The sequence below is a fragment of the Leucoraja erinacea genome, chromosome 8 (assembly GCF_028641065.1).
Source record: "Leucoraja erinacea ecotype New England chromosome 8, Leri_hhj_1, whole genome shotgun sequence".
NCBI lineage: Eukaryota > Metazoa > Chordata > Chondrichthyes > Rajiformes > Rajidae > Leucoraja > Leucoraja erinaceus.
Window position 1 is genome coordinate 38,322,967 of NC_073384.1, and position 25,410 is coordinate 38,348,376.

Genomic DNA, 25,410 nt, shown 5'->3' on the forward strand with positions numbered 1-25,410 from the left:
CATAGTAGGATCAACACTTCAGCCCTTTGTCATCATTAATAAATACTGATTCAAAAAGTACAAAAAAATTGAATGTTTATAATTGTCATTTTATTCATAACAATTTCTTACATTATCCTTAATTGACAAATCAATAAAATCATGCTTAACTTTAAAATGAGTTACTTTTATTAGAATATCTCCATAGATCTATACATTGACATTGGAATACTCACAACTCCAGCTGATGTGCATTGGCATTATGATCTATTATAAATATCAAGTTCATATTTTTGCAACCACACAAACTGAAATTAAACAGTAAAACACCATTAATCCGTAAAAATTAGTGCTAAAACCCAGAGAGTATTTCAAGAAAAATTATATGGATGTTAAAAAAAAAATGTTTTGCAGATTTTGCAAAGTATGTACTGGTCTCAAATGTCAAGTTTAATTTTGTTTTTATTAATCACATTAAGCTTTTACGATGACCCATAGGGATCAAAAGACAAGAAGAGAGGTTTAAAACGTAGATGCACAATTGCCAGTGTAATGAGGGAATGGAGGACTGAGACAATAGAAGTGTAGGAGATTCCCTAGATGTTGTTTATTCTGCTGATCTTTTAACCTAGAAAAATCAGTGCTGATCCTCATTCATTATGGAGTATTTTAGCAGTGGATATGTTGAATAGGATAGTATCATTTGACACTAATCTTCTAATCAACAGTGATTCAACAGTTCACAACAATTGTAGAACTTTCACCTCAATCGGTAAGTTATAGTTTTAACCTTCGCCCCATGGCCAACTCAGTCTAATTGAGGGAGTTCTGCGTCATTTGGTCGCCTGTAGATGATTCTTTGAAGTGAAGTGCAGAATGATTAAATGAGGACCAGTAGCGTATTGTCTTGGTCGTATCTCATTTGCTCAATGTAACTACAACACATTCAGTGAATTTAAATTAATACTGTGGGAGGAATCAGAATGGTTATGGTGCAGGAGTGGGTCCATCATAACTCACTCAATGTCAGAGCTTGTGCCATCAACCCCGCCCCCCCCTCCTAAATTCTATCCTTTCAGATACCCTTTGAACTCAAGAAGCAAATCTACCTCCTTACTCCTCCAGTACTGCATTCAAACCCAGTCACTCAACGCACAAAAAAAAGATTCCTTTTGTCCCTCTTGGTTCTTTTGCCATTATCTTCATTCTACACCTCTCGTTCTTGATTCTTCGTCCATTAGTACATATAAACTTTAGTTTAGAGATAGTGGAAACAGGCCCTTTGGCCCACCAAGCACTATCCTACATAGGGACAATTTACAATTTTTAACTAAAGTCAATGAACTTACAAACCTCTTTGGAGTGTGGAAGGAAACTGGAGCACCAGGAAAAAAACCCAGCCGGTCACAGAGAGAACTTACTAACTCGGTACAGACATCATCCGTAGTCGGATCGAACCCGGGTCTCTGGCACTGTAAGGCAGCAACTCTACCGCTGCAACGCTCCCTACTGTTCCTTAGTCTCGACATTTAATTATTTTTAACACCTTTATTGGATCTTCTGCTATCTCCTCTGATTCAAGAACAACCACAAAACCAAAGTCCCTCACACCTTTAATCATTCCACAGCTTCGGTGCCCGAAATGGATGTTGCATTAGCCCAATCAATAAATAACAGCCCAATAAGACATCTAAATGCAGTTTATAAAAACATCAGAGACCATCAAGGACTGCAAGAAAGGATTGCATCTACATATATTCCAGTAACTAAGCCAGGGCTCGCAACATTGGGTGAGAGTTGGGAGTGAGAAATTGTGAGAGACCAAGCCCGAGGGGGGGGGGGGGGGGGGGTGGGTATGGGAGGGGGGGGGTAACCTGGGTCTCACTGCAACACCTGGTACTACTCCTGACCCCGACTCCAGTTGCATACCTGCTCGCATTCCTGACCCTGAGACCAGCCTTACACCTGGCCGCCTATTCTACCCTGATCATAGCTGCTTACCTGTTTGGGTTCCCAGTGCTGAACACTCCCATTGTCCCAGCTTTGACTGCACACCTAGTACTATTCCAGTCCTTGACTCTGGATGCACACTTGGCCTTGCTCCTAGCCCCTCTGCACTGACAATATATCTGGCCCACACATAAAGCCCCATATCTGACCCCCTGAGCTTAACCTATTACGTTCAAGTCCACAGGTGCTTTTCTAATGCGGTAATCTTTTATGAGGCACTTCACAGACCAAATTTGGTATAACAAAATTTGCTACATCCATTGGCTTCCTTGTTATCTAACATGCTATTTACTTTGTCAACAAAGTCATCAATTGGTTGAACACAATTTCTCATCCATAAAATTATACTCTCTCAGCTGTATGTATTCTGTTACCATTTCCTTCATTTTCCTAACAAGCTGTCCTGAAGTCATTTCCACCCCCAATATTTTCCGTATTTTGCTGCCTTCTGCTCAGCTGGAACTTTTCCAAAATGCAAAGTCCAATAACTATATATTTAAGCAATATTATTCTACTAAATGTGAGCGTGAGAGTACATCATATTTGCTGTGGTATTCATAACACAACAATGATAAAAAATATCTTTGTTTTGATTGCACCAACCAACATACATACATTATTATATTACAGTTAATATGTACCGTGGGCAAATTTTTGTTCCAATGCTCCCCATTCTCAATTACTTTTACATTGAAGTGATTGAAATCCAAATGAAGTTTAAATGGCATCAGAAAAATAAAACCTCCGGAATGGATGATATTCATTACGTGGTTGGTTGGAGTCAGTATCAGCACAATTACTATATTAAACTATGAATCTTCAGATGTCCTGGTTCAAGCTAAAACTAAAGACAAATAATAACCTCCTCACACATTGCCCTGCAAGTATCTCTGTCACTCCTTTAAAATATATGTCCCTTCTTTGAACAGGCTCTTAAGCATTGCATCTGAATCAGTTTCCGTCTGATTACACTCCTTGAGATGTTCATCTACGTGTTCAATTAATAAAACAACGAGATTGGGGACATTTCTATTCAACCTGTCAAAGGAATTTAGGGGGGGGGGGTTTAGAAATAGACAGCGAGGTAAACAAACTTAACAGTTGATAGGCAAATGACAATAGTGCTATCTTCCCAATATTTAACTGAAGGAAATAATGGGTTATTGTGGCTGTATGTTGTGTCAGACACCCTGACACCTTGCATGTCATTTTAATATTACACTTATCCCATCCCCCTGGATATTCCGGATTCATAAATTAAGGTTTTGTCAACTAATTACAAATCAATAACATTAGCCAACTCCGAAACACGAAGGGCTGAGTATTAGGATCCAGACATCACAGACAACTGGCCTCTGTTCCCCGCTCACATCTGGCAGTGCTCCCTGTCTGAACCAGGGGCCACCGAGTGTTTTTTAAAATGAGGAGGCTGAGCGATCACTGATCACTGGCCTTGGGGGTACCCCCGGCGGGGGGGGGGGGGGGGGGGGGGGGTGTCTCCACCCACGGTAGGGACTTTTTGATGTATTAAAATCATGTTTTAGTGCATTGTAGAAGAATTATTTCAATGTTTTTTGTTTGGAATATTTTTTTAAGAGGTAACTTTTTAAGGGGTAACTTTTTCCCCCCAAAGAGTGGTGGGTGTATGGATCAAGCTGCCAGAGGAGGTAGTTGAGGCAGGGACTATCCCAACATTTAAGAAACAGTTAGACTGATACACGGATAGGACAAGTTTGGAGGCATATGGACCAAAAGCAGGTAGTGTAGCTGGGACATGTTGGCGGGCATGGGCAAGTTTTGCCGAAGGGCCTATTTTCACACTGTATTACATGACTATATTATACCTCCACCATGCATGAATGCTTCAAAATCAAGTGGTCAAGTTTTATTGCCATATACTCAAGCATAGAAACATATAGGTGCAGGAATAAGCCATTCGGCCCTTCTGCGGCAGAGAATTCCACAGATTTACAACTCTCTGCATGAAGAGAGTTTGTCCTCATCTCAGTCCTAACTGGCCTACCCTTTATTCTTAAACTGTGGTTCTTAAACCCCTGGTTCTGAAATCCAACATCGGGAACATTTTTCTTGCAGTTACAGTAAGTGAAAATCTAGCAGGCAAGCAGGATGCTTTCTCCAACCACCCCCATTTGAAGGCCACTATCTTCCACCGTTTCTACCCAGTGCTTGGTACTTACTTCCAGCAGCCACTGGTTGTCCTTCAGGATGCACCGGGCCACAGCCTGATCCATGCTGGTCACTTGGGCGAATTCGGCACAGAGACTCTCACGGCAGTGGCGCAACGCTTCTGACATCTCAGACGGCCCGGGACTCTTGCACTGCGGCTGCTCCATGGCCGTAGCTGCAGCTAGCGACTCACCAGCCCGGCAAACACTCGCCAGCCCCAGCACCCCGTCCACATCTGTCCCTGCCGCTGCCTCTGCATCCATTCCTCCCTCAGTCCCGGCTCTCCAACACCCACGGCTGATGCAGTTGATATGAATTTTGAAATTGTTGTTGATCGCAGAATTTCTCACGACAGAGCGTGAGAAATTTGTGATCAGCGTGAGAATTTGGTGAAATGTGTGATTCTCACGCTCAATGCGTGAGAGTTGGCAGCCCTGCGAAGCAATTATTTAATCCTTCAATTCACATGGATACATTAGCTTGTTCAGGCACTGACTGCATCACGTCAACACACAAGGGCACTCGCTCTAGCTGTCTTCATTGTCACAGATGTGGAATGGCTGAAGATTGGTAGTTTAGAGCTAGAGGCTATTTGGTTGGTTTGTCACCAAGTTTGCTGGGAACAATTTATATGAGGAAATGGGAATGCAATTCATATGATGGCTAGAACATATATAGATGTTGTACAAGGTGACACCACTGTTGGGGAAATCAGAGTCACCCAGTAATTGGTGAGGTATAGAGTTTGAAGCATGGGCCTTTATGACACACCAAGGGTTTGGACGTGTTATTATTAGAATTATGCCCAATCATGCAGTTATATGTAGGGTTTTACTTTTAAGATCTAACGAATATCAGGTAAAAATAACATGGCAATTGGTGGACCAGATATGATTAAACCCTGTTTGAGATGTGGATCTGCAGTGAAGACAGTAGGCCTCACTTTGTCTCCCTGAAGCGATTAGACACCACAAGCGGATTTTGAATTTTTTATGTCAAAGTGCCCCCTCCCTTTCATATAGCAAAATAATTTTGAGCTGGTAAACTTGAAAAAATGTAGGTAAATTACATTGGAAACTGAGTAATTAGACTTCCCGAGTGTACACTGCAACGATCATGGACAGAGCATGTGTTACATTTCCTCAGTGCAGCCACAAATACACCTTGCTCAACTGGAATCAACCCAAAGGTGAGATTCTGCCAGAATCCTGCCTTTATTCTCTTCTCAATCAGCAGCAAAAAACAATCAGCTGCTCATTCTTTTGAGCTTTGTAGCTCAAATAGATATGAAACCAAGGTGGCAGATGTGTCTACTTTGCAAATTTGCTTCAATTAATAAACTATTTTATGTTCCTGAGGGATACAAGTTTATTCCTTCTCATGAAAGGAGTAAAAAAAAGTAAATTTAAAATTATTTGCATCCTCCTTGCATTGCACTATATTTACGTCCAAAATCTGGAATGTCGAATAACCATATATTTGAGTGGCACTGGAATGTTTTCAAAATAAATATTTTCAGTTCTGTTAGATGTTTATTACCTGGAACATTGGAAAATACTAGTTTTTCCAATCAGACCAAAACTTAAATACTTTTGCATGATAAAAAATAAATAAGGAAAAATAGAATATATTTAGCTAGGTAGGATTAGGGCAAGGATAGTTAGAGATAGCAATAGTGAGAAAAATTAATTACAAATGGTTATTGTCCTAATTTAGGGCAGGTATTTAGATGTTACGGCAGTTATACTCTCTAAAGCAGAACTAAATGCCCTTTCATGATACCAAGAAAAGCAAGTCAGACCATGACGAAAGATACATCCAAAGAAATGTCTGTATGGTTTCAAGTACAGGGCAGTTGAGGGTAATTTACTGGGGAGAAATAACTCCTGTAAACAATAATGCTTTAGTAGTCTGGACAGAGCTAACTTCCCTTTCTGACATTAGCTCTTAAATTGTAGTGCCAGGTATTACTTGCATAAGTATCTAAAATTGTATCATGTTCTAAAAGAAAGAGATTGAAATTTCAATCTTGATTTACACTAGATTTTGTTGTTTAGAGAGTAGCTTTAACTTTATAAAGTACATCATTGTCATAGTGCTAATTCCAGGAGAGCCTAGAATGTCAATCTCCGGCCCACAGCTTAATTTATTTATTAGACATTTTTGATTTTAAAACACCATCATAAGCACCATCCAAAATGTTACTTTAAAAAGTTACCTCATTACCCCACTCTAGGGTTTGAATCACCTTGTGTATGGCATCTAGTCTAAAAACAGGCTCACAACACAAACATTCAGATCATTACATTTGTTCATATGATATAAATGACTTTAGAAGCTACATGATTTGTTTTCTGATAAAACTGTACACTCTAATTAATCCCTATTGACGGAAAAAAAATGCTCATCTTCAACACAGTGATCTGATCCTTCAAGATATCAATGAGGAAAGAACAACTAGATGAGGTGGCAGGAGTGTGAAATAATTAAATATTTACAGATGGAGTTACCAGTGAGAGATCTCAGCTAAGAAGATGCCGACATGATAATCAGTTCAAAGTAAATTTGGCTCCATCATCCATTCTCAGAATTTAACAAGATGGATAAGTCCTTGGAATCGATGAGTCCTCTAAGATGTACTTCAATCACTATCAGACTCATCCTGATACTTGGATTTATTGGCACGGCCATTTTGTAGAGGCATCTCTTCATAATCACTCCTTGTGAAGAAAATTCCAAAGTTACGAACCAAAACACAATTTTCAAAAGATCCAGTTTAAACAATCAAGATAGATTAATTGTACATTTTGTACGATCTCAATAAACTGTGAAATACTAGCAAATGTTATTTTAGTAATTCAAACCCCAAACTACATTTGCCTAGAGAGATTTAGTTACACATTTGCCATATGCAGAAATCGTTTACGCTCGACTATTCCAGACAAAATTACAGATAATAGGCCAAATGCATGGTTCAATGTGTGCAACCTTCCTACCAAGAGCTGATAAACCAATATTCACCACTGTGCTTTTGTTGGCAGAGCTAGCTGTTGCTGAAGAAAATCCTAGGTTTATGACAATCTACAAACTACCAATCCAAATGCCAATTATTATTTTAAAAATTGATACTAAATGGCACCACTTTATTTTGCCAAAACCCATAAAAATCTCTTGCTTCTTCTATAACATTTAAAAGACATTTGGACCAGTACAGGGATGGGAAAGGTTTAGAGGGATATGGGGCAAATACAGAGAGGTGAGACTAGTGCAGATGGGGCATCTTTGTCGGCATGGGCAAGTTGTGCCAAAGGGCCTGTTTTCATGCTTTGACTATGATATTATGATTTTTTTCTTTCAATGGCTGATTTATCAAATACTATTCACCATTAATATGAAAGATCACCTTCCCAATCATTCACTGCCATCATTATGTTCAATTCTGCTAGCATACTTTAGGAAACATAGAAAATAGGTGCAGGAGGAGGCCATTCAGCCCTTCGCAGAAGGAGGGTGATTAAACTAGAAAGAGTGCAAAGATTATTCACAAGATGTTCACAGGAGTAACTCAGTGGGCAGTATCTCTCGAGAGAAGGAATGGGTGATGTTTCAGGTCGAGACTTCTTCAGATTGAGAGTCAGGGGAGATGAGAATTAGAGATATGGAAGGGTACAAAGAGAATGTAAGGTATGAAAAGGACAGATCAAAGCAGATGATGATCAAGGAAATGTAGAATAGTTCATTGTTGGCTGAGGGGAAGGTGACAACGAGCCATACAAACTGAAATTTATCAAGAGGACAGTGAAACTAGTTGGAGAACTAGGGTGGATGAGGGATGGAAAGAGAGGGAAAACAAGGGATACATGCAGTTAAAAAAAAATCAATTATCATACCGCTGGGTTGTAAGCAGCCAAAGTGAAATATACGGTGCTGTTCCTCCAATTTGCATTTGGCCTCACTCTGACAGTGGAGGGGGCCCTGAATAGAAAGGTCAGTATGGGAATAGGAGGGGGAGAGTTAATGTGTTTGGCAATCGGGAGATCGCATGGGCCCAGGCGGACTGAGCGAAGGTGTTCAGCAAAACAATTGCCGAGTCTGTGGAATATAGGAGTCAACACCTAGAACAGCGGATACAGTAGATGAGGTTGGAGGAGGCGCAAGTGAACCTCTGCCTCACCTGTAATGACTGTGGGGGTCCTGACAAGATGTTGTTGGGACTGGAGGGCTTGACATACGAGGAGAAATTGGAGAGGCTGCGACAAAGGTTTTCCCTGCAGCAAAGGAAGTTGTAGACTGACATTGTTGAGGGTTATAAAATCATGAGGGGCATAGATACTCATGGTCACTATCTAGTTTAAAACTAGAGGGCATAGGATTAAGGTGAAAGGGGAAAGATTTAAAGGAGATCCAAGGGACACGTTTTTCCACACAGAGGATAAATGGATAAATGCAATAAGCTGTGATAGCAAGACATAGAGGTGGCTACAAATATTTTAAAGACATTTGGACAGGTTCATGCCGAGAAAACATTTACAGGGATATAGGCAAGCAAATGGGGCCTGCTCAGGAAGGCTTTTTAATTGGTCTGGACAAGTTGGACATTCAACCAAGTCCACTCGAACCTCTGCCCACTTAAAATATCCACATGCTTACAAATCATCACCAGTGATGTATTGTGCAATCCTACAAGTGTGTACACTACAATAGTGAACCTTTATCTCAGACAATACCTCAGATCAAGTGGTGCAAAGAAACAAGAGTGATGTACTTGCAGGCATTCATTTAGTTATCCCACGGGCAGATATACTTGCTCAAATACATCATCAGAAAATTTGCAAAACAATACATAGGCATGTGAAGAGGTCAAATCCTCTAGAGGATAGTAAAATGTTAAATACTTTATCAAAGATGCTAAACTGGAAATGAACTTTCCTCTTAGTGAGAGCTACCAAAATGAAAACCTTTCATAACTGGATGAAATTTTCTTAGAAAACAGGAAAATAAACGGTTTTCAAAAACAAAGCATGGTGATAAAACTGTAAATCACGGCAGCACTTCACTCACCCGTAAATAACATCATCATCAGAATCGTTTAACATGGAAAAGGCTGGGTTATCCTTTAGCTGGGATTCTAGGAAAGACAAGAAAGAGCGTTTGCTGAGAATTAGAACATTTTCAGAAAATGAATAAATGTACTTCAAATTGGACAGCCAGGTTTGAAAGGCTTCTCAATTGATCCAATACACCCCATCACAAAGTTTTAATTTCCATTATTCACGATGCAAGAAACGTTCGATGTAAAGGATGCATCGTCTGTCTGCACAATCCATCCCAGACCAAGAAATGCTGTCAATGAAGGCTACCAAGAAATGCTGTCAATAATGGGCTATTGACTGATTTTACTTCATTTACTTTCGAATGCTCTCTTTTCAGCTGCCCACTGTCATTAGACCCTTGGATCCCCACCATTTCTGCTTGAATGATTGTGTTCTCCAAGTGGAGAAAATATCCATATCGAAGCGCCTTTGTTTTCCATTATTTTGGATACTCTCCTCCCTTAATTCTTTTTATTTACATTCTTTGGCAATTTACTTGCAACCTTCTCTCTTTTCCAGCTTTTGGCCTTATATAATCAGAGAAACAAAAATAACAGAAACGGGCCTATCAGCTAACCACATTGATATAACTAACATAGCCATCTATATTAATCTCACTGACCAGCAGTTGATCTATAAACTTCTCTTCCAGGCAGTACGATCCAGATTCCAACCAGCCTCTGGTGAAAGAGTTCTTCCTTGGTTCCCTTCCAAACCTCTTAACTTCATTTTATGCCCTTTTGAAAGATCTCTGTTGTGGGGTAAAGTTTTGTACTATCTACTTCATCTATGCCCCTTGTAATTTTTGTGGACCACTATCAGGTTTCCCCTTCAGCCTCCTGTGTTCTAAGGAAAATTAACCCACCCTATCCAATCTCCCCCCATAATTGAAAAGTCCCATTCCAGCCAACATCCTGAGGAATCTCCTTTGCATCCTCTCTAATGTAATCATGTTCCTATAGCGGGGAGACCAGAATGATGCATATTATCCTAGTCCTAGCCAAACTGATGTTTTATAAACGTATCATGTTCTTCCATCTCTAACACTCTGGGTCCAAGGTACTTTGAGCCAGAGAGTCAGTTATATAAAATAGAAAGAAGCCCTTCGTCCCATTTTGCCTATGTCGACCAAGATCCCCCATTTATACTCGTCCCACATCCTCTAAACCTTTCCTATTCACGTACCTGTCCCAAATGTCTTTTAAATGTTGTTATAGTACCTGCCACAACTATCTTCTTTGTTAGCTTGTTCCATTTACCCACTACCCTCCATGTGAAATCACTTTCCCTCAGGTTCCTATTAAATCATTCTCCTCTCTCCTTAAACCCACGTCTTCTATACAATACAATACAATTTATTTGTCATTTGAACCTCATTGAGGTGCAAACGAAATGTTGTTTCTGCAGTCATACACACAAGAAAGAACCAAGACACAACACAATTTATACAAACATCCATCACAGCGCATCTCCTCCTCGCTGTGATGGAAGGCAAAGACTTATCTCTCCCTTGCATTCTCCATTCCCCTCCCGATGTCAGAGTCAAAGCCCCCGGCGGGCGATGGTAATTGTCCCGCGGCCATTAACGCCACGCCGGGTGATGCAAGGCCGCGCTCCGGGTCTTGGTGATGGAGCCCCCGGCGTGCGCTAGCAAAGTCCCACAGCCATTCCAAGCCGCGCCAGACGATGATGTAAGGACCCGCTCCAGGTACTCTTCAACCCCGCAACTCGGGTGGGTGAAGTCGCCGTTGCGGAAGCCCAGAAAAGCGGCCTCCCAGCAGGGACCCGCGGGCTCCCGGTGTCACTGTCCACCAGACCTGTGGTAAGCCTCCGAATCTCCGGGGTCAGGTCGCAGCCGAGCGCCACCACAGCTCCACCCGCTCTGAACTCGGCCAGCTCCATGATGGTGAATACGTCCGCAGCTCCGCGACTGGATCCCCAGGTCGTTCCTGCTGGAGGCCGCTCCACGGTGCTAGGCCCCAACGACAACGGAGACCCGACAGAGAAAAGGTCGGGTTCTCCGTGCAGGGGATAGATTTTAAAAGTTTTCCCCCACTTCCTGCACACATACACAAATAAAAATAATAAAAACTACATTCAAACAAGACAAAAAATAATAAAAAGACAGACGGACTGCAGAGGCCGCTGCGACGTGAGTCGCGCCGCCCACCTGGTTCTGGATTCTCATACTCTGGGTAACATACTCCATACATTCACCCTATCTGATAACCAATGTCTTGCATAACTGAATATGTCCTGTGCCCCTATCCTCTTTACTACATTTTATAGATTTATCTCATCTGCAAGCTTTAACACAGGCCAGGAACAGGAAAATAAACATACAAATTGTTCTTTATCGTGCTGGTTAAAATCTATTTAGCCAGCTGTTGAAAAATGTCTTTAGTGTTTCATTTGATACACGTTGTCAGTGAGTAATCTGGTAAACCCTTAGCATTGAGTCTGTGGCGATGTTCACTCCGAGGCTACCCAAGCACAAATGAACACCTTATTTTACGTTACACCTACCATACACAGCATTCTTCGAAGGGGAGTAAACGTATGCCAGCGTGTACAGATAGAAGTTCAGCAGGCCGTAGAAGGACAGAAATTCAGCTGGTAGTATTCGTAAAGGAAGAGAACCAATGCACAAAAAACTTGTTCTTCCAAACACTGAATTCTCCAACAATAACCTACTGGATTAAAGTAATCTGATAATTGTAAATAAAAACAATTAAGCACAGGAACAGGCACGTCAGCCCACCATATCTGTGCCGAACATGATACCAAAGTAAACTACTCCCTTCTGCCCATTCGTACTCCATTTCCCTCAAATCCTTGCAGATTCATGTGCCTACTTAAAATCTTTTCAAACACAACCTGCATATCTGTTTCCACCACCACCCGGCAGCAGATTTCAGGCACTCACCACATTGTCTAAAAAATACTTTCCCCATGCATCTCTTTTAAACATTCCTCCTTTGACCTCAAAGTTATGACCTCTAATCTTTGACATTTCCACCCTGTAAAAGGGTTCTGACTCTACCTTATCCATGCCTCAAATAAAGTTTGATTAGATCTCTCCTCACCCAAATACCATTCTCCTTTATTAGCTTTTCCCAACGTACTTGGATAGCAAAACATAGTTTCCCTTTCTATCCCCTCTGTTATCAAGCTTCTAAACAGTCCTTCCATAAGCTAGGGCATTGCTCGATTCACCTCCATCCCACATTGGACTTTGTCTATGGAGAACGATATTCTGCACTCTGTATCTTCCCCTTCGCTCTTTCCATTGTACTGGATTTTGAACTGATTGCATCTATGTATGGTATATCTGATCTGTTCAGATAGCATACAAAACACAAAGCTTTTCACTGTACCTTGGATAATAATAACCCTAAACCCCAGTCTCCAGGTACCTCAACAATTCTGCATCCTTTACATTATCCAATTAACATTGACATATCCCCTTCCCATTTCACTTTTCCTGTAAATCCCATGCCAGGCTCGCAGTCCATGCACAGGACAAAGCATAATCTCTGTACAGGAAGGAACTGCAGATGGTTTACACCGAAGATAGACACAAAATGCTGGAGTAACTCTGCAGGTCAGGCAGCATCACTGGAGAAAAGGAATAGCTGATATTTTGGGTCGAAACACTTATTCAGACTTAAAGATAGATGAAAGATAGATTTGTTCTGGCTTTCTCGATCTTTCAGTCTGAAGAATAGTTCCAATCCAAAACATCACCTATTCCTTTGCTCCACATATGTTGCTTGACCCACAGGCTAGGAAAAGAGTGGTTCTCCTTAGGGACTAAAGGGGTAATCCATTTGTGTAGACAGGCGATGTGGGCAAGGATTAGGTAACGTTTCATGTCGAGATCCTTCTTTAGACTGTGAGCCAGGGAATGGGAAACTAAAGATATGAAGAGGTACAAAGCACAAATGAATGAAAGCAAGCCAAAAGGACAAATCAAAACAATCTCCTTTCTTTTACTTCTATCACACATCCAGATGAAGCACAGTGAAGGATATAGTTCTGGTAGTGAGTGGAGAGCTCAGCCACAAAGTTATCTTGCAGGATGTTTGCTCCAAACCTCAGATATATTATGACAATGCTGAAAAAAAACAAACAGATTTAAGCCAAAACTTTATCTTTTGTATTGTGATAAACAACAATGAAACTGAGAGAAAACACTAAATTATGTTGACACTAAATTAACTCTAAGTTACTGAGAAAAGATGTGGCTGTAACGATCCCTCTTGTGGGCCAATTAGCAAAGTTTTAAAGTGTTAATGTGAAGAGTTTCAGCAAAATAATTTAAAAATCTAGTTTAGTTAGGATTTCAAAAGGAAATCGCTGGAGAAATATGAAATCTAACACTCAACTTTTCTTTATATTAAGTAATCCATTTTGTCTCTGGTTAGATCAGACTTGAAAATGGATGCAAAGTTTACCTGCAAATAAGCACCCCAGCTCTAACCTGCCTGTCACCCTGAACTCTTACTAACATGAGTTTGATGAAGACCACCCCATTTTCTGACTGGGTACACTGCAGCTTTCCTCACTCAATACCAAATTCTACATCTTTGGACTACTCCCTTTCTCCATCCGTGTGTGTACTTTACTTTAGTACTTTAGAGATACAGCACGGAAATAGGCCCTTTGTCCACGAGTCCGTGGCGACTAGCGATCATCCCATACACCAACCTACACACAATTTGGGACAATTTAACAACTTTCCGAAGCTAATGAACTTACAATGCCTTTGAAGTGTGGGAAGAAACCGGATCACCTGGAGAAAAACCTCAACCAAGGATGGAGTAAATGGAGTCTTTCCAGTTATTGTAAGTGGAGTCTCATTAGACAAGTGTACTGTCAGATATCATTTACAATAACTAGAAAGCCATACAACACCTAAAAGAGCAGGTGCTCCAGAGAGACCCAATGTTCTCTATTGTATTATTATTTAAAAGGCTCAGCCGCAGATGCCATTTACCTTATTATTAGAACAATAAATGTTAGCCCAGTCAAAAATTTCAGGCGGAGATCTGAAATAAAAATTACAAACATGTACAGTTATTTGTACAGTATATATCAGATATATACATTGAACATAGAATAATGGCCTTTCGGTCCACAATGTTCATGCCAAATATGATGTCAAGTTAAACTAATCTCCTCTGCCTGCAAGTAATCCATATCCCACCATTCCCTGAATATCCATGTACCTATCTAAAAGCTTCTTAAATGCCACTGGCATATCTGACTCCACCACTATCGCTGGCAGCGCATTCCATGAACTGTGGAAAAAAAAAATTTGCCCCACACATCTGCTTTAAACGTTGCCCCTCTCACATTACAGCTCTGCTCTCTAGTCATTGATATTTCCACCCTGGGAAAAAGGTTCTGACTATCTATCCTCTCTATTCCATTCATCTATATTACTAAAACTCTGATCTTGACCGCTTTTGGCCCACTGTGCTGCGATTTCAGACAGAACGCCGCCACCTACGGCCGTCATTTTTGGCCACCTCGTTCAGAGCCCCCCTCCGCCTTATGGGTGCGGAGGATTTTTCCCATCGATGACAAATCAGGGAGATATTAATGTTTAAAAAAAAATCACCATTCTCTCTGCTGCCCCTGCTGGAGGGAGGGGGGGGGCTATAATACCAGGATGTGGTGTGTCTCACTCAGTCTCTGCAAGATGGATGAAGCCAAGGGTAACGTCTCTCTGAGCTCTGAATAACACTGGACAAATGTCTACACAACTGTGAGCCCCCTTAATGTGGTTTGGAAATGAAAATATGTTTTGTTTGAAGTAAAAAGGCACTGCCTGCAAATGGTTGTTTGGGTGCTTGGGCTTGAAGTTGAACGGCATTACTTACTGCAAATGGTGGCTTGGGTGCTTTGGCTTGAAGTTGAAAAGCACTACTTACTGCAAATGGTGGCTTGGGAGCTTTGGTTTAAAGTTGAAAGGCACCACTTACTGCAAATGGTGGCATGAAGTTGAAAGGCACTTCTTACTGCAAATGGTGGCTTGGATGCTTTGGCTTGAAGTTGAAAGGCACTACTTACTGCAAATGGTGGCTTGTGAGCTTTGGCTTGAAGTTGAAAGGCACTACTTACTGCAAATTGTGGCATGAAGTTGAAAGGCACTACTTACTGCAAATGGTGGCTTGGGTGCTTTGGCTTGAAGTTGAAAGGCACTAGTTACTGCAAATGGTGGCTTGGGTGCTTTGGCTTGAAGTTGAAAGGCACTACTTACTGCAAATGGTGGCATGAAGTTGAAAGGCACAACTTACTGCAAATGGTGGCTTGGGTGCTTTGGCTTGAAGTTGAAAGGCACTACTTACTGCAAATGGCGGCTTGGGTGCTTTGGCTTGAAGTTAAAAGGCACTACTGAAATGCACTTACTTCCTGTTTGCACTGTATATTGATTTTAGATAAAACGCTACTACTTGCGGCTGTGATTTTTGGCCATCTTACTCAGTCCCCCCTCCGCTGAGCAGGTGCAGAGAATTCTTCCCATCAATGAAAAATAAAAGTGTTATTAGTGTTTAAAATTTTTTGAGAATCTCTCTCCTGTCAATCACGCCATGAAAGCCACACCTTTTCCGGTGGGAGGGGGAGGGGTTATAAAACCCGGAAGTGTGGGTGTGGCTCAGTCTCTGCATGATGGGGGAGGGAGAGGTCACGACTCTGTCTGAGCTGTGAATCAACTGAACACACTAAATGTCTGTTCTGAACACAGAACTGAACTGTGAGTTTGGTGTTTTGTGTGGTTTTATGGTGGTTTCACCCTGCATGAAATGGTATGAACCTGCATTTGAATTTGGTGGCCTTGCACCCTGCTGAAAGTGGTATGAAACTGCACTTGAATTTGGTCGCCTTGGATCCAGCTTGAAGTGGTATGAAACTGCACTTGAATTCGGTGGCCTTGCACCCTGCTTGAAGTGGTTGGAAACTGCACTTGAATTTGGTGGCCTTGCACCCTGCTTGAAATGGTAGGAACATGGAGTTGAATTTGGTGGCATTGCACCCTGCTTGAAATGGAATTTCAAGGAATAGTCATGAGTCAACTGTCAGCCCACCAGCCGTGAGTGAGCTGCCAGCAGATCAGGCTTGAGGGACTGAACTGCCACCCCAAGAACCCATACCAGCACTCCAGAAAGCCCCCCCACTAGCCACCAATATTGGAATTGGTGGAGAGGTGGAATATTGCGTCGGGGGACCAGCCCTCCCGTGTGAACATGGGACCCAACGGGTCCCACTTAGTCTAGTAATATTCTATACCTTTATCAGGTCTACCCTCATCCTCTGATATTTCAGAGAAAACAATTCAAGTTTGCTCAACCTCCCCTCACAGCTAATACCCTCTCATCTAGGCAGCATTCTGGTAAACCTCATCTGCATCTCCATTGGAATGGATGATATAAAACTAAGAAACTTAATAGAAGATTCAATAACTAACACCAGGTAATGTGCAATAAGTAAATCTTTTGCATACATTTACTTTACTAAAGTCGAGTTAAAACGTATAGTAAAGTTGCTTTTCAACCAACTTCCAGTGAGCATTTTTAGAATGAACACAGTCTTGGACTGCCAAACATCCAGTTTGCAACATCTAGTTTCCTAGTAAATGTTTCTAATCTAGGAAACATACACAATTTTTTTGTCTCTACCCCCACCTCTTTTCAGCTTTCTCCCCCCTCGACAATCAGTCTGAAGAAGGGTCCTAACCCGAAATGTCGCCTGTTTTTTCCCTTCGGAGAAGCTGCCTGACCTCCTGAGTTCCTCCAGCACTGTGTTTAGCTCAAAATTCCACTATCTAGTCCTTTGTGGCTTCACCTTAATACTTATGTTGCAAATAGTGTTTCACCCTCAGTGATGTCATTACCCTTGCCCAGTGCCATCATTTAGCCCACCAGGAGTGACATGAAGGAAATAACAAGAATAAGTGGAGGATGGAGCAATGTAGGAATAAGAAAGTTTGCAGTGAAAGCAAATAAAAGATACTGCAACTTTTGAAAATATGAAACAAAACACTAGAATTTTTTTAGCAGTTCAGGCAGCATCTGTGGAAAGAAAAACAGACTTAATGTTTCGTTAGAATTGGGAAGGAGAGATCAGAGAGGTAAATTTAAATTACAGTGAAGGTGGCCACATGAATGGATAAGGTTAAAAGGATATCTTTGGTCAACAGGGCAAAAAGAAAACACAGAAATTACTAAGATAGACACAAAATGCTGAAGTAACTCTGCAGGTCAAGCAGCATCTCTGGAGAAAAGCAATAGGTGATGTTTTTGATCAGAACATTTCTTCAGACTCTTTATTAGGGGGTGAAGTTGATGTAAGGAAGATGGGCCAAAGGACCCTTGACCATCCTGAAACTTGCAACCAGGCCTAATTTGTCATTTGAACGGAATATTCTCGATAGATATATTGATTCATGCAGCCATAAATTTCACTCACCAAAGTATGGCATATTTTTCAGTTCAGAGCATGCCCTCACAATCAGGAAAACCAGATATAGTATATAGACGGAACCAACTATCAAAAAGAAAATCTTCATTCCCTACAAAAGAAAATAATTAAATAAATTAAATTCTTTAATATAACAATGCAAAGAGACATAATGCTTAAATGGCAAATGACCAATACAAGAAAACAAAGTTGTATTTTTGTAGCAGCTGATTTATTGTTCTCAGGCTGTTTGCAAAGTTCTTGCTGACCATACTACAAAACTAACCTGAACCCTTGCTTTACACACACCAAGGTTCATAAACAGTGAGGTGATAATCCATTTCCAGTGGTACTAATCCAGTGAAGGTTTTGCCCAAGACACAAAATAAAACTCTTAAGACTTTTCAAATAGGTTGCAGGGCTTCAACAGTCTCAGTTGAAGGACAGTACTTCTCCAAATCTCGTATAGTCGAGGTTACACGTGAAAATCTAGATAGAGGGGAAGGTAATTGAAGGACAGTACTTCTCCAAATCTCGTATAGTCGAGGTTACACGTGAAAATCTAGATAGAGGGGAAGGTAACCGAGCCTCGATGGTACGACATTGTCATTAATTTTTATTATTTAATGTAATCCAATGCATCGGAAGCAAGTGACGTAACAAACAAATAAGCATTCTATTACTAACTGATTAAAGGCATTGATCTTTTCTCGAGCATCTTTGTGATGTTTTGTGTTATGCACGGACAAAATCAGAAGTAATGCAGCAATTCATTCTGCCAATAGTTGAGTTTAGGTTAGAGATAGAGCGTGGAAACAGGTCCTTCGGCGCTGACCAACGATCACCCCATACATTAGTTCCATCCTACACATTAGGGACAATTTACAGAAGCCAATTAACCAACAAACTTGCACGCCTTTGGAATGTGGGAGAAAACCGGAGCACCCGGAGTAAGCCCACGCAGTTACAGGGAGAACGTTTAAACCCAAATCTCTGGCACTGCACCCCTACGCCATTGTTCCACCCTAATGGAATTGTATCAGTTGTTTGCTTCATGTAAACAATGGGAAAACAAAATGCTGATTAGTTCAATTCCTACCAGCAATTCAATTCATACCTTTTTAGAGTTTGCACCTCAATTAGCTGTTATTGTTGAGAGCTTGCAGACTTGTTCCATTATACATATTTTAAAAGTAAGGCTACAGAAATTAATCCAAAGCAGCATGCATTCTCACACCAACAGAAAGCTTCCAGAATCTTTAAACAATGTCAGCAAACAGAACAATTAAAGTACGAAGGTAGACAAAAATGCTGGAGAAACTCAGCGGATGAGGCAGCATGCCAGAGATGCTCCCTCACCCGCTGAGTTTCTCCAGCATTTTTGTCTACCTTCGATTTTTCCATCATCTGCAGTTCTTTCTTAAACAGTTAAAGTATGAAGGCCATTTCAGTATTTGCATGTGTTGTTTTTAACTTACAAACTGTTGGCTTTTGCAAGCAAATAAAAAAAAAATTAGCAGTCTTGGACCAGTCAATACACTAATTACTCTAAAATATCTACTCTCTTGAAGACATATTGATCGAAATAAACAGCATGAAACAGGCCCTTTGGTCAACGCTGACCATAGATCACCTGTCCATACTAGTTCTACGTTGTCCCACTTTCACATCTACTTCCCACACCACAGGAACAATTTACAGAGGCCATTTAACCTACAAACCTGTACATCTTAGGGATGTGGGAGGAAATCCTTTTGGTCTCAATGAGAATACACCAACTCCACACGGACAGCATCTGGGGTAAGGATCAAGCCTGGGTCTCTGGCCATGAGAGACAGTGGCTCTATCAGGTTGTGTTTTTATAGCACCTGATTATTAGTACATATTATTCGGAGTAATTATTTAAGCTACATTCACAAGCTTTCAAGACTCAAGAATTCCTCACCTGGAAGTTGCTTGTGTCCACTCTGTATTGATATGTTGGGTCATGTAGTTCATTAACCCTGAAAAGGTTCCAAAAAAGGTTAAAATTAAACAGGAACTGCAAATACTGAAAAGATGAGGAAAAGCAAACAATTAAATCAGTAGCTGTAAAGAAAAAAGAGAAGTTGCAGTGATTTACTCCGAGTTAGATGACTGAACCTAGAGCTTTACATTGGACTGGATCACCTGATGGTGACTGGCAGCTCCAGAGAAAATGACCAAGAATATGTTCTAGACAATTGGCCAGCATGTCACAGCATGAAAGTATGGAACACACTGGACACCAGGTATCTGAATTGGAAAGAAAAGGAATAGCTACCATGGTTTTGTGCGTGGGAGATTGTGCCTCATAAACTTGATTGACTTTTTTTTGAAAAGGTAACCATGAAGGGTGATGAGGGTAGGGCCATAGACATGGTCCATATGGATTTCAGCAAGGCCTTTGATAAGCTTCCATATGGTTGGCTGCTCTGGGAGATTAAGTTGCATTGGATCCAGGGGGAGGTAGCTAACTGGACACAGAATTGACTTCATGATAAGAATCTGAAGGTGTTGGTGGAAGATTGTTTTACAGACCGGAGATCTGTGGAGTGCCTCAGGGATCGTTGCTGTTTGTCATCTCTATCAATGATTTGGATGAGAATATGCAAGGCATAGTCATTAAGTTTACAGATGACACTAAAATAGGTGGTAGCGTAGACTGTAAGTTCGTTGTCAAGAATTACAATGGGATCTTGATCAGCTGGACCAGTGAGCTGAGTGGCAAATGGAGTTTAATTCAGATAAGTGTGAGGTGTTGCATTGTCGGAAGTCAAACCTGGACAGGAAATTAACAGTGAGTAGCCGGACCCTGGTTGTTGTACAGCAGAGGGATCTAGGAGTACAAATGCCTAGTTTCCTGAAAGTAGCATTGCAGGTAGACTGGGTGAAGTAGGCTGTTATGAGGATAATGCCAGGACTTGCAGTCTTGGGCTCTAAGGAAAGATTGGGCTGGCTTTATTCATTGGAGGGCAGGAGGCTGAGGGGTATTCTGAGGGAGATATATAAAATCTTGAAGGGATTAGATAAGGTAAATGCATAGTATTTTCTCCAAAGGTAAATGAATCAAGAACAAGAGAGTTTAGGTGTAAGGTGAGAGGGTGAAAGGTTAAATAGGAACCAGAGATACTCTCTCCACACAGATGGTGGTGGGTACATGGAATTAGCTACCAAAGGATATTGTTGAAGTAGGTACAAATATAACACCTAAAAGATATTTGGACAGGTACATGGATAGGAAAGATTCAAAGGGCCAGCCAGTGATGAATTGTGGAAGATTATTTACATTAGATTCATGATTCAAGAATTCAATTTAATTATCACATGAACCAATTAAGATACATTGAAATTTGAGTTACATAGGCCAAATTAGTTTTTAAGAAATGAGACCGTAAGAAATACTTCAAACTTACTTTGGAAATTGACAAACAGAAAAAAAACCTGTCCTGAATTTTAATAGTATAGGAAACAAAACACATTTGTTTCCATGTAATCTCCCACAATAATCAACCACCATTGTCTCTCAAGAACACAGCCTATCAGTTTCATCATGGGCGGCCATCAAAATTGTCAAACAATGGCTTTTATTGACATGTGTGCAATGATATTCATATCAATATTGCACACAGGCTTTAATATTTTAAACTTGCAATAAAAATAACCTAATTGTTATTAAAAGGCCTTTATTCATAAAAATCCTGCAGGGAAAATAACTTTGGTATAAGAGTATCAATTTTCTAAATCACTTCAACACACTCAGACTTGTGAAACATGATCTCCCCTGCACAAACCATGCCGACTCCTCCCAATCTATATCCTGCTGCAAAACCACTATAGCCTGATCACTGTATGTTCTTCCATATCTTTTTGTATCAGCAGCAAACTTGGAAACCTTGCATTTCATTCTCTCCTCCAAGTTATTATCGTTCTGTCTGGAACATTTATATTCTATTAAAATTCTTGTCTTGTTTGTTTGTCTGTGAGATCAAGGAACTACACTAAAACGGTACACAGGAGTGCAAATTTATTTGCAGAATCTTACAGCTTTTTCCTGTGATCGTACGTATCAAGTTTCTTCACATTTTATGTCATATTTTACAAGAAATGTTACATTTTTAAATTTAAAAAGTCAAGATTTGGGAATAAAGGGAGGATCTACACCAAAACGGTACACGGTAGCGCATATATTTTTGCATTACCATACGCACCTTTGTCCTGTGGTCGTTCCTGTCAAGTTTCCTTCAGATTTGATCTTATATTTCACGTCATTGATATTTAAATGTTTCAAAAAGCCAAATTCCCAAAATAACTGTTACTGTGCTATGAGAGGTTTCTGACAGTTGCAAGGATGATGTCACGATGGCATCTCACAGACCAGTGTGTCGGGGGGGAGGGGCGAGTTGCTTTCTTTTAAAAGACCACCACTTGTCAGATGCTGATTTATTCGCCAGCTCCAAGTCTCCATTCACCAGGTCCCCTTTACAGCATTGAGAGCAGCCTTCCTCTTCCATTTCAGGAGTAACAAGGCCCTTGGCCTGATCCCTTAAGTTGAGGCCCTTGGCCTGATCCCTTTCCCTTTACAGAATGGTGGTCACTGTTCCCAAAGTGTTTCCCCACCAACACTTCCACCACCTACTCACTTTTATTTTCTAAGATAACAAGTCTTGTTCCATCTCTCGTTGGTCTCTCTAAATATAGCCTCAAAAAACCTTCTTGGATCACAAATTCCACCCCCTTGAACCAAGGCAATTCCAGCCAATACTGGCAACATTGAAATCGGCAATGGTAAAAAGTATGGCACGGTGGCGCAGTGGTAGTGTGGCTGCCTTACAGCATCAAAAATCTGGGTTTGATCCTGACCACTGGTGCTATCTGTACAGAGTTTGTATCTTTTCCTCGTGATCTGCATGGGTTCTCTCCGGGAGCTCATCTCCACACACACTCCAAACACGTACAGGTTTGTAAGCTAATTGGCTTGGTAGGGTTGTAAATTGTCCTAGTGTTTGTACGGTGGTGTTGGCCTGTGGGTTCTGATCAGGCAGACTCAGTGGGCCAAAGGACCCGTTTCCACACTGTATTTCTAAAGTAAACTAAAACTCTATTGCCCTTGCATCTTCCTGACATTTGCTTAGATCCGTTCCTTTAATTCACACTGACTATTGGCTGGCCTACAGTATAATCCCTTATTCCTACATTCTCCCCATACGGCCTCATTGGGCAAACCCACCAGGATATCCTCCCTAATTACTGCCATTATGTTCTCCCTATTTGGTCATGTGATTTCCCTCCTCCTTTGTGCCCGTTATGCATAAAATATCCCTGCTCTGTAACATTAAGCCCTTCCCTTAACCACATTTATGTGACTGCAATAAAATCTTAATTCTATTCACTGATCCATGCTTTGCAGGTCATCCAATTTACCTACGAGTCTCACCGCATTAAAATAAATGCAGATGAGCTTTTCTGCCCTCCTGTGCTCACTGACCTGCCTCAGTTCTCTTCTGCTTTTTGGACCCGTTTGATTTCCCCGAAATATTTTACTCCCAATCTGCTAGTTTAGCTTAAATTATCCCGAGTAGAATGAGCAAACCCCTACAAGAATTTTGGACCTCTTTCAGTTTAGGTGCAATAGCTTCTTAGTAGCTATCCCATCTATGCCTCTAACTTTTCAGTTTCCTCCATTTCATGGGAAACAAATACAGCCTCCAGTTTTTGCACTTAACTGAAAAGTCCCATCGAATGCAGCATTCTCGTGAATCTCCACTGTTCATAAATCATAGGAGAAGTAGGCTATTCGGCCCATTGCGTCTACTCCGCCATTACATCTGTGCCCTCTTTATTCCATTATATTTGATGCTCCTTTTAAAAATGTTGAAATACCGTGCTTGGTTGAGTTATTCAAGTTGTTGTATTACTTATGTGGATTAGAAGAGCCGTCTTACTTTAATGGGTTTTTGAGCAGAAGCCCTGAACCACGGCACAATGCAAATATTATCACTTGTTTACTGAATTTTGTGTGCAAAAAATGACTGCGCCCCTATAACCACAAGGCATTATACTGCACATCATTGATTTTGAAAAGTACTAAATAAATGCAAGCCTTTCTTACAAAAGAAAAAAGACCAATTGTTGCTCTTCCAAATCTACAAAAAGTTACCAAAACATGAATGGTTAACCTGCAATTAACCAACACTTTTTAGTTTATAAAAAAAACCCAAGAGATTTCAGATGCTTGGAATCTGCAGTTGAAAGCCAGATGAAAGACATGATTTTAAAATAATACTCACGTCTGCCATATCCCCAGAGTAACAGCAGCCAGCCAGAGAAGACCAACAATAATCAGTTTGGGCAAATAAAAAGTTAAAAACTTCCTCTCTCCCTGAAAGACAAGTAAAAATATTGAGGATGATTAGACCAATAAATCCATAAAATCAGTTAGCGCTTAACGGGCACTAATTAGTGACAGGGAGGGGACCATGTGGATAGACTATTAGTCAGTGGAGTGAGGTGTTGCCGCGGGGATGAGTGAGGGTGGGGGAAAAGAGATGGAGGAAGGCAAACAACTAGTGGGGTGAAGGTTGCTAGGTCTAAGGTGAGAGGGGAAAGATTTAATAGGAACGTGAGAGGCAACCTTTTTGCACAGAGGTATATGAAATGAGCTGCCGGAGGAGGTAGTTGAGGCAGGAACTATAACAACATTTCAAAGTCAATCGGACAGGTACATGGGATAAGAAAGGCTTGGAGGGATAAGGGCCAAATGCAGGCATGTGGGACGTTCGCAGATGGGGCATTTTGGACGGCATAGGCAAGTTATGTTGTAGAGCCTGTTTCCGTACTTTAAAGGGCCTGTCCCACTTGGCTGTCATTTGCCCATCACGCAGATGGCACACGAAGATTTTGTACATTACAAATTCCTGCGACACCGCGCAGGCCTGCGCGTCACTGCCTATGTCATCACGCACCATGCGCGCATCACGTGCGTGTCACGGTGCGTGCGTCGTGACGCGTAAATGATATCGCGTAAATTACGCGCAAATGAAGGCCAAGTGGGACAGGCCCTTAAGAAGCAATGCATTCTACCAAGTTCCACTGTACCTGCACACGAAATCCATGATAAACACAAAGCCAAAATATCAGCAATGCACAGAGGAATATTGCTTGGAAAAGGTCATCGAGCATTCCTGGAAACCAGCTGCTCACAAGAAATGAGAGTGGGAAGAACGGGTCTAAAAATGAAAGAAAAGCAATATAACTATCAAACATTTCACAATATCTGTGCGCTGCCCCTTGTTCTTATTAAAGCATGTTCCTAGTTTGCCATTCTGAGGTTTAGTTTAGAGATTCAGTATGGAAACAGGCCCTTTGGTCCAGCGAGTCGACGCTGACCAGCGATCATCATACACTAGCACTATCCTACACATTAGGGCAAATTTTACAAAGCCCAATTGTACAAACCTACAAGTCTTTCAAATGAGGGTGGAAACTGGAGCACCTAGAGAAAACCCACAAGGTTACGGGGAAACGCGCACACCCACACGCATGCACTTGAATAGACATCCATCTCTGTTCAGTCACCCAACCTCTCAGAAAACTTTCTCACAGATTGAGCAGATATGCATTATGGAATTAACATAGTTCCTTAGTAATTACCAGC

The 25,410-nt window shown here is 41.2% G+C and overlaps 1 protein-coding gene across 4 annotated transcripts in view; it reads right to left on the bottom strand.

Moving 5' to 3' along the window:
* Nucleotides 1–3,548: 3,548 nt before the first annotated feature.
* tmem181 (transmembrane protein 181) overlaps nucleotides 3,549–25,410 on the bottom strand; it is a 53,789-nt gene continuing 31,927 nt past the window's right edge. For all 4 annotated transcript variants that reach the window (XM_055639516.1, XM_055639518.1, XM_055639519.1 and 1 more), the window contains exons 9-17: nucleotides 24,852–24,982; nucleotides 24,044–24,135; nucleotides 19,681–19,738; nucleotides 17,745–17,847; nucleotides 14,269–14,320; nucleotides 13,304–13,386; nucleotides 11,796–11,885; nucleotides 9,238–9,304; nucleotides 3,549–6,896 (exon numbers count right to left, since the gene is read on the bottom strand). In XM_055639516.1, coding sequence (XP_055495491.1) covers nucleotides 6,818–6,896; nucleotides 9,238–9,304; nucleotides 11,796–11,885; nucleotides 13,304–13,386; nucleotides 14,269–14,320; nucleotides 17,745–17,847; nucleotides 19,681–19,738; nucleotides 24,044–24,135; nucleotides 24,852–24,982 — 755 coding nt within the window. In that variant the 3' untranslated portion in view covers nucleotides 3,549–6,817. The remainder of the gene's footprint in view (nucleotides 6,897–9,237; nucleotides 9,305–11,795; nucleotides 11,886–13,303; nucleotides 13,387–14,268; nucleotides 14,321–17,744; nucleotides 17,848–19,680; nucleotides 19,739–24,043; nucleotides 24,136–24,851; nucleotides 24,983–25,410) is intronic.